The 14,741-nt window shown below is 37.6% G+C and overlaps 1 protein-coding gene across 1 annotated transcript in view; it reads right to left on the minus strand.

The window, feature by feature from the left end:
- Positions 1 to 11,342, minus strand: part of bltp3b (bridge-like lipid transfer protein family member 3B) — a 243,416-nt gene extending 232,074 nt beyond the window's left edge. Inside the window, exon 1 of the mRNA XM_028816858.2 lies at positions 10,983 to 11,342. Coding sequence (XP_028672691.1) covers positions 10,983 to 11,026 — 44 coding nt within the window. The 5' untranslated portion in view covers positions 11,027 to 11,342. The remainder of the gene's footprint in view (positions 1 to 10,982) is intronic.
- Positions 11,343 to 14,741: the final 3,399 nt, after the last annotated feature.

Below are 14,741 nucleotides of genomic sequence, written 5' to 3' on the forward strand. Positions count from 1 at the left end.
TTTAAAATAGCTTCTTTCAGACAACGCCATCACAAGACAGGGATTCAATGTGTCAGGCCAGAATATGAAACAATAAGCTGATTGTCCATAACATACAGCAGACAGTTAAGAACGAACTGACCAACAGCTTAGCAGAGCCATCGGTAACTTATAAAAGACTTAAATACTGTCAGCCTGAGGGATCTAAGCCACAGGGAGAGATCTAAAAGACAGTAGAAGACATAAAATGTGAAAAAAAGAGTTAAGAGGATTGCCATCACAGCTCAGATTCATTGGGATTAAGCAGTGACAATTTGTACTCTGAGGTGTGTGAATTTACATCTTTATAAATTAGCAACAGAAGTTTGGAGATGATTTGGTATTTAACAAGAAGTCCCTGGAGTGAAGCCAGCTAATGGGCAACATGCTTGTTGCATCCGGAATGAGTTGGCAAACTTACAAAATAATTTTGAACCCGCTGTAATCTGCTACAACATTGTGCATGAAGAAGTTGGTGCAAAGAAATTTTAAAAAATGAGATATAATGAAGTCTTAATACAGCACTGCAACAACTACAGCCTCTTTCATAGCAGCAAACAAAACACTGTGTTAACCTTTGTTCAACCTGGCAAATACCTCACCAGCTGGAAAGAACCTGTCCTCATGAGAAGAGAGCAAAACACCAACCGGATGGAGTAAAGGGATGTGAAAAGGCATGGATTTGCATTTTAATTAAAATACTACAAAGTTGTTACTTGACACACAGCTGCACTGCTCAAATGTTTTTGTTTTACAAGCAGACCAATGTTGGTTTACAGGTTATCCTGTTGCTAGCAATTCTTAGAAACTCACAGGGTGAGGAGCAAACCTACTGGAAAGTCTTTGCAGAACCCTGAGAAAGTATTCTGACAGTTCACAAAATTTTACCTAACAACAAATCCTACCATTAATATCTGTTTTCTGTTATATTTGTATTTTAAAAGACGAAAACTCACAAATACTCAATGCAACATTATTTTATATTACAAAAAAACTTTAAGGAAAAAAGGAAATATGCTGCTTGCGTATTCAGTATACACTTTAAAATTTTGTACAGCTTTCTCTTGTGGAAAAAAACAGCTTTATCTGTTGGGGTAAGTATAGACCAGCTTTGCATACTGTTTAAGAATGGATTATTTGGCCCATTCGTCTAGGCAGATTTGCTCCATGTTGCTCAGGTTATCCAGATGACGCTTGTACACCATAGATTCTCAATCCAATTGACATCAAGAACTTGATGTCACCTTTTTTCCATGGGCCACTCCAAGGTCTGGACTTTTACACATTTTTATTTGCAGATTGAAACACGTTCCCTAGCAACATTTGCCTGGGTCACTCTCATGCATTTTGGTAAACCAAAAACATGCTTTCACATGGTTCTTCTTTTGGAGCGCCATTTTATACAAGCCAGATTTATACAGAGCTGCTGATATGGTTAACAGATGGAACTTGGTGTCTGCTACTGAATTCTGTAGCTCCTTCAAAGTGATTGTTGGCTTATCTGTTGGCTTCTGTCACAAGTCTCTCTCTTGTTTGCACAGAAGGTTTTGAGAGAAGTTCAAAATGGTTTCCACTTCTAATAATTGAACTGACAACAACCACTGGGACATCCAACTGCCTGGATATTGCTTTGTATCCTTTCACTAATTTATGCTTTTTTTCTGATATCATCGTAAACTTCTTTGTAATTCAGAACTTGAAGAATGAATCCTTTAATTGCAGGGTTTTTATCCACACCGTCTCTTGGGCAGTGTCTTAAATTGGTTTCAGTCTCATATAAGAGGTAGAAAATTCTTTGTTAGTTGGGATGATTGTAGTTCAGAGATCAATGGTATTATATACTGCATACCACAAGGATCTAATCTGGGCCTGGTGTTACTTTCAATTTATATGCTCCCATTAGGCCAGATTATCTCAGAACACAAGGTGAGCTACCATAACTATGCAGATGACTTGCAACTTTATAGCACCTGATGACCCTGGCACTCTGGTTTCTCTGACCCAATGTCTGTCTTCTATTTATGAATGAATGAGTAGTAATTTCCTCAAGCTAAATAACAAAAAAATGAAACCTTAATCTTTAGTAAAAATTGAAATAATGAGTGTGTTTGAAATAAACTTGATCCCTTAGCATTAAAAGTCAAGGAGGAAGTAAAAAAATTAAGTGTAATCATGGACTCTGACCTGAACTTTAAATCATATATTAACATATTAATATGGCTGCATTATTCAATTTCAGGAATATTACAAAAGTTAGATTTCTTATAACACTGCAATATGCTTAGAAATTAATTCATGCTATTGTTTTTAGTCGACTAAAAACAACTGGACTACCTAAGAAAGACATAAATCGGTTGCAGTAAATCCAGAATGCAGCAGTAAGAATCTAGGCTGAAAAACAAAATCTGAGCACATCTCACCACTCTTAGCATCATTTCATTGGTTACCCGTGTCTTTTAGAATTAACTTTAAAATACAACTAGTGGTTGGCACCCTGCCCAGGATTGGTTCCCTGCCTTGTGCCCTGTGTTGGCTGGGATTGGCTCCAGCAGACCCCCGTGACCCTGTGTTCGGATTCAGCGGGTTGGAAAATGGATGGATGGATGGATACAACTAGTGGTATATATAAAGCTTTAACTAATCTTGCTGGTTCATTTATTTTGGAAAGTCTATCCCCCTACATTCCAACAGGTAACCTAAGATCTTCTAATAGCAGTCTGCTTAATATTTCAAGAGCCAAGCATAAAGCATTTGAATTTTCCCATGGGATTAATTATGTTTACCTAATCTAATCTAAAAGAAGTGGTGAGGCAGGCCTTTGCTGTTATGCACCACAAATCTAAAATACTTACCAATACAATACCTATAGAGATATGCCAGGCTAACTAACACTGTGGATTACTTTAAGAAGACTCCAAAAAACTCACTTTTTTAATTTGGCTTTTTTTCATAGCTACATTTTAATTCTACCCTTAATAAATGCATATTACATAATTATAATGCATAATAAATTCTATACTTAGATATGCATAGAATTGCTTTAAAAAAAAGCAATAAAAATACTTAAGAACATTTATGTTAGGCAGAATGTACGGTGGGGGTTGAGTGGTCTTTTGTGGTGGAACCCCTACAGATTTTGTTTTGCCTCTTTTGCCAACTGATCATATCATTGGATTGCTATTTAGAGGCTTTAAAAAATAATTCTATATTTAAGGACTCCATGTCTCTTAATTATATATCTATTTTATAAATGTGCATTATTTATTTTTGTATGCTATTTATAAATTATTATTCTCATCTCATTTTAATTTGTTTTTCTTTGCATGTAACTATTTCATTGACATCTTGTAAAGCACTTTGAGCTACATCATTTGCATGAAAATATGCAACAGAAATAAATCCTGTTGCGCTTAAAACAATCACATCCAAAAAAAATTAATTTTTAATCTCAGTGCTTTGAAATAATAATATCATAGAGACAAAAATATAAAACTGATATTAAGTAAAATTACTGAATTGGTCAATGGTTTGAATACTCCTGGAAGACACTGTGCTTAGTGTATCATAAATATATTCTGAGAACTACAGTACATGTCTTTTGCAGCCTTTACAATGTGTTCACAAAATATAAAAAGAATAAATCACCAGCCTTGGCTAGTAGTAGGCATTAGCTTACATTTTTGATAAACTGATGGATGGTGTTCATTTAAAAAAAAAAAAAAAAATCACACAATGTCTCCTTTCAAATAAATGCTGAAGGGGTATTCTTCTAATATAATAATCCTGCACATTGAGTCATTGATAATCGGACCCCGTGATTATCAGAGGTGACTGTGTGCTGAGGGTACAGACCTATAAATACCTGGGAGTGCAGCTGGATGATTAATTGGACTGGACTGCCAATACTGATGCTCTGTGCACTTCCTTAGAAGGCTGGCGTCCTTCAACATCTGCAATAAGATGCTGCAGATGTTCTATCAGACGGTTGTGGCGAGCGCCCTCTTCTACGCAGTGGTGTGTTGGGGAGGCAGTATAAAGAAGAGGGACGCCTCACCCCTGGACAAACTGGTGAGGAAGGCAGCCTCTATTGTAGGCATGGAGCTGGACAGTTTGACATCCGTGGCAGAGCGACGGGCACTGAGCACACTCCTATCAATTATGGAGAATCCACTGCATCCACTGAACAGTATCATCTCCAGACAGAGGAGCAGCTTCAGTGATAGATTGCTGTCACTGTCCTGCTCCACTGACAGACTGAGGAGATCGTTCCTCCCCCACACTATGCAGCTCTTCAATTCCACCGTTGGTAAACGGTAACATTATACAATGTTATTGACTGTTATACCTGCCTCGTACTCTCCACCTTGCATTTTTTAACTTGCACTGCATTTTTATCACTCTTTAATTAATATTGTTTTTATCAATATGCTGCTGCTGGAGTATGTGAATTTCCCCTTGAGGATTAATAAAGTATCTACCTATCTATTTGAAAATGACTCATTTGGATTGTCACCAGGTAGTTATGTTGTTCTGAAAGGCAGTGATTAGGTGCCCACCATCCACTATGTCTTTTTTGACACCTCCCAGCCCTAAAATCAGCCAAACAAAAATATACATAGTAGAAATAACATTTGACTTCAAACTGCTAACAGCACCTACACATACTACCACCAAATAGAAAAGACTATGCATTATGGACAAGAGACTAGGTCAGTGGCATTGTTACATAACAATCCTAATTGGTATATTTCATGTTTTTTGTCATGTTTGAATTATTATTTTTCATATTTATTTTTCGATTAGCTTTTTATTTATGTACAGAATCTATAAATGCAAGTCCATTCCATGTACTTTGTGGATGGAGGCCTAGGAGGTGGGAAAGACTTACATCACTGCTATTGGCTTCATCCTCTATTTATCTGAAGGTCTGAGCAAGAAAACCACCCAGTGGAACACTTGGTGCTTTTCCACCTCAGGAACTTTTAGAAACTCAGGATCTTTTGCAGTATTCCCACCACAAGAACTCGGGCCATTTGTAGTTCCTGGTAGGCTTTCCTGGTACTTTCTTTAAGCTCATACTCCAGGGTACTTTTCGTTCAATCAGGAGCTATTGTAGGTGTGGCTCAGGTGGTGAATTGTATTGATTGTTTGGTTGATCACAAATACTTATGCCATCTTACAAATCTTTTAGCAGTTTGGACTTTGGAGAGTTATCTGTGAAGATGGAGTTCTGCATTTTGCAAAACATCGCTCTTCACAGCCGCCTCCCTGAGGGCACCACACTATGGACTGCATTGAAGCAATAATCTTTTACAAGTCATGATCACTTTTAAGTCAGATACCCTTTTTGGGGCCTGCTAACCAAAAGCCAGCAGGTGGGTTTCTGAGCCACGTTGGCCAGAGAAGTTTCCTAGCCTGCTTACGATCATTTTGGAGGCCTCAAACCCTTTATAGACCTGTCATTTTATCCAGCAATATAGTATGCACTGTCAAGACAGTGAGCACGCCTGCCTTAAGGATATCAGATTACATGACTAAGAATCACAGGGGATGACAGATTACACAACCTCCTCATAACTTCTTGGCACAGTTCCAAATTTCCTAATAGTCGTGAGCTCACAAAATCTTTACAGTTTTTGTAGCAGTACAAATGTATTCCTGATACACTCAGGTTCAGACATGGTCTCGGCCCATCTTGGTACAACAAAGACAAGACACTGGGTGGAAAAGTGAAACTTTAAACTGTTGAACTGTAATGAACATGTAACACACTTACAGATGATGCTCCCTTTAATAAGGCACTATACCATTTTATTTGTTTGATTAACAGTACACCACCCTAACCACTATGCCACACTGCCAAGTGTGCATCAAGGATTTTTTTGCCCACAGCTTTGCTGTGTTATCTTTTTTGTACCTTAGGATGGTTTGAATTAAATGCTTGTGTATTTTGTGCAACATCTTGTTAAAAGACTTTCTGTGGACTTAACTATAAAATAAAAATGGACTATTTTCTCTATGTTAATTAGTGTTCCCTAATTTTAATTATTTATTTTGTCTTTTTTCTTTTTCTTCGTCATGTAAAGCACTTTGAGCTACATTGTTTGTATGAAAATGTGCTATAGAAATAAATGTTGTTGTTGTTATTGAAGCAAATGAGAAAAACAGATATAAATGATTAAGAATTTTTGTGGAGACTTTTTAATGAATACCACCTATTTTCAAATGTCCTTATTCCAATTCAGGGTCACACAAACTATATTATATCCTACCATGACTGGTGCAAGGCAAGAACAATCTCTGAACTCGGCTCCAGTCTATTAAAACAATAAAACAGCACAGCAAAAATATGTTTTTTGTTTTTTAGGTTGTGAATGTGGACAGAGGTGTGAGCTGTACTTATTATTTATACTTGTTAAAAATTGTGGGTACCAACATACAGTTGTGTGAAAAACTATTTGCCCCCTTCCTGATTTCTTATTCTTTTGCATGTTTGTCACACAAAATGTTTCTGATCATCAAACACATTTAACCATTAGTCAAATATAACACAAGTAAACACAAAATGCAGTTTTTAAATGATGGTTTTTATTATTTAGGGAGAAAAAAAATCCAAACCTACATGGCCCTGTGTGAAAAAGTAATTGCCCCCTTGTTAAAAAATAACCTAACTGTGGTGTATCACACCTGAGTTCAATTTCCGTAGCCACCCCCAGGCCTGATTACTGCCACACCTGTTTCAATCAAGAAATCACTTAAATAGGAGCTGCCTGACACAGAGAAGTAGACCAAAAGCACCTCAAAAGCTAGACATCATGCCAAGATCCAAAGAAATTCAGGAACAAATGAGAACAGAAGTAACTGAGATCTATCAGTCTGGTAAAGGTTATAAAGCCATTTCTAAAGCTTTGGGACTCCAGCGAACCACAGTGAGAGCCATTATCCACAAATGGCAAAAACATGGAACAGTGGTGAACCTTCCCAGGAGTGGCCGGCCGACCAAAATTACCCCAAGAGCGCAGAGACGACTCATCCGAGAGGTCACAAAAGACCCCAGGACAACGTCTAAAGAACTGCAGGCCTCACTTGCCTCAATTAAGGTCAGCGTTCACGACTCCACCATAAGAAAGAGACTGGGCAAAAACGGCCTGCATGGCAGATTTCCAAGACGCAAACCACTGTTAAGCAAAAAGAACATTAGGGCTCGTCTCAATTTTGCTAAGAAACATCTCAATGATTGCCAAGACTTTTGGGAAAATACCTTGTGGACTGATGAGTCAAAAGTTGAACTTTTTGGAAGGCAAATGTCCCGTTACATCTGGCGTAAAAGGAACACAGCATTTCAGAAAAAGAACATCATACCAACAGTAAAATATGGTGGTGGTAGTGTGATGGTCTGGGGTTGTTTTTGCTGCTTCAGGACCTGGAAGGCTTGCTGTGATAGATGGAACCATGAATTCTACTGTCTACCAAAAAATCCTGAAGGAGAATGTCCGGCCATCTGTTCGTCAACTCAAGCTGAAGCGATCTTGGGTGCTGCAACAGGACAATGACCCAAAACACACCAGCAAATCCACCTCTGAATGGCTGAAGAAAAACAAAATGAAGACTTTGGAGTGGCCTAGTCAAAGTCCTGACCTGAATCCAATTGAGATGCTATGGCATGACCTTAAAAAGGCGGTTCATGCTAGAAAACCCTCAAATAAAGCTGAATTACAACAATTTTGCAAAGATGAGTGGGCCAAAATTCCTCCAGAGCGTTGTAAAAGACTCATTGCAAGTTATCGCAAACGCTTGATTGCAGTTATTGCTGCTAAGGGTGGCCCAACCAGTTATTAGGTTCAGGGGGCAATTACTTTTTCACACAGGGCCATGTAGGTTTGGATTTTTTTTTTCTCCCTAAATAATAAAAACCACCATTTACAAACTGCATTTTGTGTCTACTTGTGTTATATTTGACTAATGGTTAAATGTGTTTGATGATCAGAAACATTTTGTGTGACAAACATGCAAAAGAATAAGAAATCAGGAAGGGGGCAAATAGTTTTTCACACCACTGTATGACATATATTATACAAATTCTGTGAGCTGTAACCCATTAAGACTTCCAAAGGTGCCTCTTAAACAGGGGTATCAATTTCAAATACCGGAGGTCTGTAGAGTTTTGTCACAACCCAAATTTTTAATTAGAAGCAAGTCATTTCTTATAAAGGAACATGTTATTTACAGTAAGTATGTGGCTACTCACAGCTTTAATATTGTCAAGTCAGGTCATTCTTATATTGTACATTTTTAGTTGCTAAGAATATCATGCAAATGATTGGGGCATGACACAGATTATTAATTCTATGTCCTTCACCTTTTTTTTTGCAATTCTTTCCAAGTATGTTATTAAACAGGATACTTCACAATGATCAGATACAATTATAAATAAGACCAAGTTAGTTGGTGAACTGCTGGCTCCACTGTCTTCTACATCTGTTAACTGGCAGATTTTCAGGAATACAATAAGCAATTAAAACAATGAATGTAACTGATTAAGTAAGTGTAAGCGGCATTTTTAAGCAAAAATAATCTCTGTACATACTAGTGTGTTCACGTTGTTTGCAAAAGTGTGACCATGAGCAAATCACTTGACCTGCCTGTACTCCAATTGGAAAGCCAAAAGAAATTTAACCAGTTGTATCATAAAGTAAACGTAAAACAGTAAATAAAATAAAAAAGCATCTCTGTCCACATTAAAATGATTCAAAATACATATGCATGATATAGACATACATGGCTAAACTGGGCATGTGTGCATCTTCAGAAAAATCCTTGAAGGGTTGGTAATGTCACCAGCCACAAGATTTATAGGAAAACTGCAAGGGTAAATTATTTACCTTTTGCCTATGTATGCAGCATTCTAACTGTACAAAAACGCAATTTAGATAATAGTGTGTAGATAACACATCAAGCACCATGGAAAGCAACTCTTCTATGACCACTTTGTTGGAATATGGGTTTCTTCCATGAAGGGTGACCAATCAGCGAATGAGACGTTTTAATGAGCAAGATCCAGTTAGGAAAGGGCTATGTAATAAACACAAGTAAATCAGAGTGTGATTAGTTTTGACCCAACCACATTACAACACTGAGGCTGCATTTTCAGAAGTATATGGGTATAGATCTCGTTTTCAAAGTCTCTGATTCCTTGAGTTGAAAAAGCAGGGTGGTGTTGATGAAAGATTAAAATGGAGACTAATCTTTGTATTTTAGACAAAAAACATAGTAGTGCTAAGCAATTGAGGGTTTTGGAATTTTAAGAAGTGAGTGAACTAAAAGCATAAAAATGGAACAACAATACTGTAATCGTTTCAGCAGCAATAACTGTCTCCCAGTGAAGAAACTGCAGCCACTATAGCCCTTCACGACTGAACTTAAGTACCACTGAATCTCTAATTTAGGAGTGTCAAACTCAGATCCTGGACAGCCAGTTTTCATTCTAAGCCACTTTCTTAACTGGTAGCCAATTATTGCTCTTAATAGAACCAATTTTATTGCTTTCAATGGTAATTGACCTTTTTAAGATCCCAAATCTTTTTCCCCCAAAACAGTACACATTTCCAAAACTGTTTATTTTTCTGAAAGCACTCTCAAAAATTTTTGGGAACTGCAGCGGATCAGTACCTCTCTGGCCTTTGTGTTTTTCTTTCAAAAAAAATGCAAGGCTTCTAAATCTTAAAAACACATCAACTGAAATGAAAGCAAAAGTAGTGTATCCAATAAACAACGATAATTAGCTACTAGTTAAGTGAGTGATAAAAACTTGCCAGTTACTGTAGGGCCCTCCAGAATCCTCCCTGTAGTATCCATATGAATAGCTGCATGGTGTATGTATGGCAGTGAGGTGAAGAATAAGAGAACCTGGAAGCTGACAGAGGTAAAATTAAGGGTACAGACCCTTAAAGGTGCGGACGATTCAATGGAAGAAAGAGACCAGAAGAATGGGCAGTGAAGAGGTGAAGCTGGGAGGTGAGAAAAGGAAACCTAATGCAGGTTGAACGCGGATGTTTTTATTTGTTGTAAATGGAAATTAAGATGTTTATAAAGTCTATTCAATCAGAAGTTCAAGGCCAGTGACTGCTGAGGAAATCGTAAAAGTAAAAAGTAGGAAGGGAAAAATATTTCCGCTGTTAACGGATGATTTGTATGCAATAAATAATTGTGCAAAGCGTACAATGTGCACTTTGCCAAATGATTTGAGGTTTCGAAAGATTACGTGTATTTGCTTTTCCACAAAGATGGCTAAAACAATTAATCCAGAGAGCATTGGAAAGGACTTTGATCTCAGGGTGATTTTTTTTTATTATTCTTATCAATAGCACGTTCTTTGGGCTTACCCCATTGCACAAGGCGGCTGCCTTCAGCTAACTGGCTCCGATCACAAAACCAGGACAGGCAGTGCAGCCCTCAATTACGAACAGGGGACAGTCAGCGGGCGGGGCGCTGGTAAAACGCGGACGTGTCAGCTCGAAAGAGGGGCGCGATACCCAAAGCGTCTAACGAGCCTAAAGGATGCTCTCGCCACTCTCACGCTCCGCCGGTGGTAAACAGCACTGGGGATGCTTGATGCTTACCCTCCAACACTTTACTTAAGTTACCAGAAAACGATCCTTGTACCGAGAAAAGGGAACTCGTTTGCCTAACGTCACCTGGCATTTTACCTATTATATTTAATTCGCTGCACAAACCAATGGACATGTTTCACTTGAATAGAAAAAAAATCATCTTAGACCAGTCAGCGATTCGGACAACACTCTTCTAGTGTTAAGCCTAGAGCGTCTTTGCGGCGGAAAAGCATCCTCAACCCTTCAGTGAAGACTCCAGTCAGACAAGCGCACACAAGTCGGGGATGTCATTTGGCGCGCCGGGCAACACTCACTCGCAATTAGGCTCACAAGTCAACAACTGCCGTTACTGACCTGGACAGGTGCTTCAGAATTTGTTTCTTGATTATCCCAGCCATGGTGTGATTTACAACAAAGTATCTTGGATCTGAAATGAAGCATCCGCTATTGGTATCATCTCATTGTGCCGTCCTTTCCTTCTTTCGTCACCCCGCGAATGAGTAGATCCTGCCCACACAAAGAGGGTTTCGTTAAGGACAACACAGGGAGAGAACCCCCTCGCCACTGGGGTCCATCACGGCACAAGCCCCCCTAAACAGCAGCAGCCGGCCTATGAGCCGAGTAGCTTAATACAACCACAAAAACCCGTCCAATCGACGTTTCCAATAAGCCCAAAAATAAGGCCAACCCTCTTGATAGGGGGGAAGAAAATATAGAAGGCTGTGGGAGGAGGTTACTGAGGGGCTGACATATGTAAATATATCCAATCATGTGGTAAACTGGGCGTAGAAAAAAGAATACTACAAGGCAATTGGTTAGTTGTCTGCCAATTATTACTGGGACACGACAGGCAAAGTCAAGGCCGAGCTAAAGCTTTCGGACTTAAGGTTGAGTATAATAACCCATCAGATACACTCATTGAAAAAACATAACAGCAAATGACATATTAATAAATGAAAATGTCCCCTCTTATATATGACTGTTAGAGGTGGTACATGCCGAGGTCCGATAATATTTTAAAACGATATGCACATTTTTTGAAGTTTGATGGGCTACAAGTATGTGTCACTGGAAATTAATAGTTTGAGATGTCTAGCTTTATAAGTGGGGTTTTTTGACAATATAGTTACTGTAAAAAGTTTTTACAGGCGAATAGCGAAATATTATTAGTGCTGACGTTGGGAAAGGAAACAGAAGTCCGCGTACTTGGCAACCCTGCCTAGAAATAAGATTCCACAGATGGTCTTCCGGGTGAGGACGGAAGCGAGGCTTGCTGGGCTTAGGCATCAGTTACGCACGCCAGCCCCGCAAGCCTCGCTTCTGTCCTCATTAGTAGTAATGAATTAACGCGCAAGTGAAGTACTAATCCGTACGGCTTTCCTTTTAAACGTGTTGACGGCATACTGGCGACAGGTAAAGGTGAAAGAAAACGTTGAACGTTTCTGAATATGTCTTTCCAGGTCAGCATCTAATTTTAAAATCCTTCGTAATTTGAGGTTTAGTTGCATTAATGTAAAAGTTATCCTTGGGGACACGAACATTACAGTATTTCCGCAAGTCTGCTTAGGGAGAATAGCAGAATATGACATAATTGTCTGCTTTTAATTAACCATTTACTTTTATCGGGATTAAGAAGTTACACACACCGTAGTATAATTTGGGAAGTAAATATAAATAGGTAGGTGCAAGAAGACGCAGCATTAAAACTTACTACTCACTGCGTCAGGGTCAACACTTGTAATAGTTTTAACTACAGTATACTTTAGACGAGAATACTATACATGTTTATATTTAATAATTACACCATATTAGCTTGCGGAAATGTGTTCAGTAATAGGATAAAAGCCACAAAACGAGAAGCATTTTGTTGTATTGCAGCAATGAATACAATCAATAATATTCAACAAGTCCTTGCTCACTATTGCTTGCAACATTTTAGTTTACATTGAAATTAGTTTATCACATTTGCTAATATTGGTATTTGTGTAAAATAAGGGTCTTTCCTTTTTGTGGTAATGTACACTCCAGTTCCATGTCAGACAAGAACTGGGCATGTTTATCTTTTTAATTATTTACGCAAAAACAATTCAAAGTACAATACAACAGTAATGGCAGATATTGTTTACAGTGAGGAAAATAAAGCACCTAGAAGCTTCAGGCAGAATATGAAATATAGAAAGAATATCTACAGTAAGTTGTTTTTTTTCCTTATGAAAGGGAATAAAGCATGGCTTAACTTTCATAAACTTATCTTTATGTAAATGTCCTAAAATAATGATTTTATTACTGACAAATTTGAGTTTGTTGTCATTACAATAGTACCAAAAATGGCATTCTCTCTACTGAATTCTTTCAATTCAGAAATATTTGGAAATAAACAATAATATATGTCATTCCAAAAGATTTTAGAAAATTTGCATTCCTATAACACAATCAGGTGTAGTTTCTTCATCACAGAATGTACAAATATTACAATCAAGCCCAAATCTCTGTCCTAAAAATTCTCTACAGGGATATATCCTCATACGATTTTTAAAATGAATTTCTTTAACTTTTGGTGTTATTGGAAATTATAATTTCTTCTTAGTTTTTAAATGTTATCTTTTTTTTAATAATTTGAGAAATTAAAGTTCTGTTTGCTTGAAAAATGGAATGATACATCAATAAAAATTTCTGAATGATGCTATTTAGAAATGTTGAAGCCAGTGAATTTGTGCCCATCACTAAAAGCTTAGGTAGATGAAGATTTGATCTTAAGACATTTTCTGATGCATTCTAGAATATCTATACTATTGAATGTGGAATTGCATTATTGACATTGTTAAAAGTGTTTACAGTCAACTGATAAGATTTCTGATTGAGATTTAACTTAACATATAAAGTTTACTCTCCGATCTAGGAAGTGTTTCACAGGCCATATCCCCCTTTCCAAGAAATTCTTAGTAAACAGCAATTTATTTCTACCCAGCACGTTTTGGCAGTTCCATAGAGTGTTGTTGTGAGGACTGGAATTATGTTTAATGATTATTTTCCAAGGTAGTAACACTTGATGATGAAATTTTGATAATTTGTCCGGCAGTGTTTTTCAACAAATCCTATTTTAGAAAGATATCTTTACCTCCTATATTAAAAAAAGGATTTGGAACATGATGCCATAAACTATTTGGAGCCTTTTAGAATTATAATAGCTAGTTTATCTTGAGAGTACTGTTAAAATCAGATTAAGATGCATTAGATTAGATCAACTTTATTAATCCTGTGAGGAAATTCAGGTGCATACAGCAGCAGAAACATAAAGAACAAGAAAATAGACTCACAGAACAGATAATACAGTTAATCAATAAATCATTGAATTGCCGGATACCACTGGGCATAAAAGATCACCAGATGCACTTCTTAGCACACTGTGGTTAAAAGTGCGCCAGAAGAGTGTCTCATGGAGGGAATATTTCATGATGGCATCCAATTTTGTCATCATCTTCTTTTCACAACAGCTGCCAGTGTGTCCAGGGTTCACCCTGCGATGGAGCAGGCTTCCCTGATAGGTTTATCCAGTGGATATGCAGTAACATCTGTTGTCATTTAGTAAAAAAAAAAAAAAAACTCGTAGCTCCCCCAGGGATACCACAGTAAAAGTTGTGCTAAAGATGCACTGCAGGTTGATTGGACATGTCATGCAGTTTATTAAGACATGGTGTTCATAATAGCCAGAAGTTTGGTTAACATTCTTCTTTTGCCACTTTCTCTAGATAATACACAAACACAGTCTGCCTTCCTCGTCCAACACATGTGGAAATACTCATGCATGTCTTTTCATACATTGCGATAGACTTTCATCCCAGCCAGGGAAAATTCCTGCCTAGTGCCTGATGCAGATCAGTGAAGCCCTAGCATGCTCCTACCTTTATAAATTAAAAAGTGTGTTTAGGGATGCACGAAACTCCTCTTTTTTAATATTTTTTTTTTTACATCCAAAACAAACTCTAGTATTGCACTTTGTCCAGGCATAGCACAGTAATTCAGATATGTTGTTTGTATCACTGTCTTTTTTTGTGTCATCCTTTTGGGGGAAAAAGACCTTTCATAATGAAAAATTAAATGAGTTTGTTTACA

Source organism: Erpetoichthys calabaricus, chromosome 1 (assembly GCF_900747795.2).
Source record: "Erpetoichthys calabaricus chromosome 1, fErpCal1.3, whole genome shotgun sequence".
Classification (NCBI taxonomy): Eukaryota; Metazoa; Chordata; class Cladistia; order Polypteriformes; family Polypteridae; genus Erpetoichthys; species Erpetoichthys calabaricus.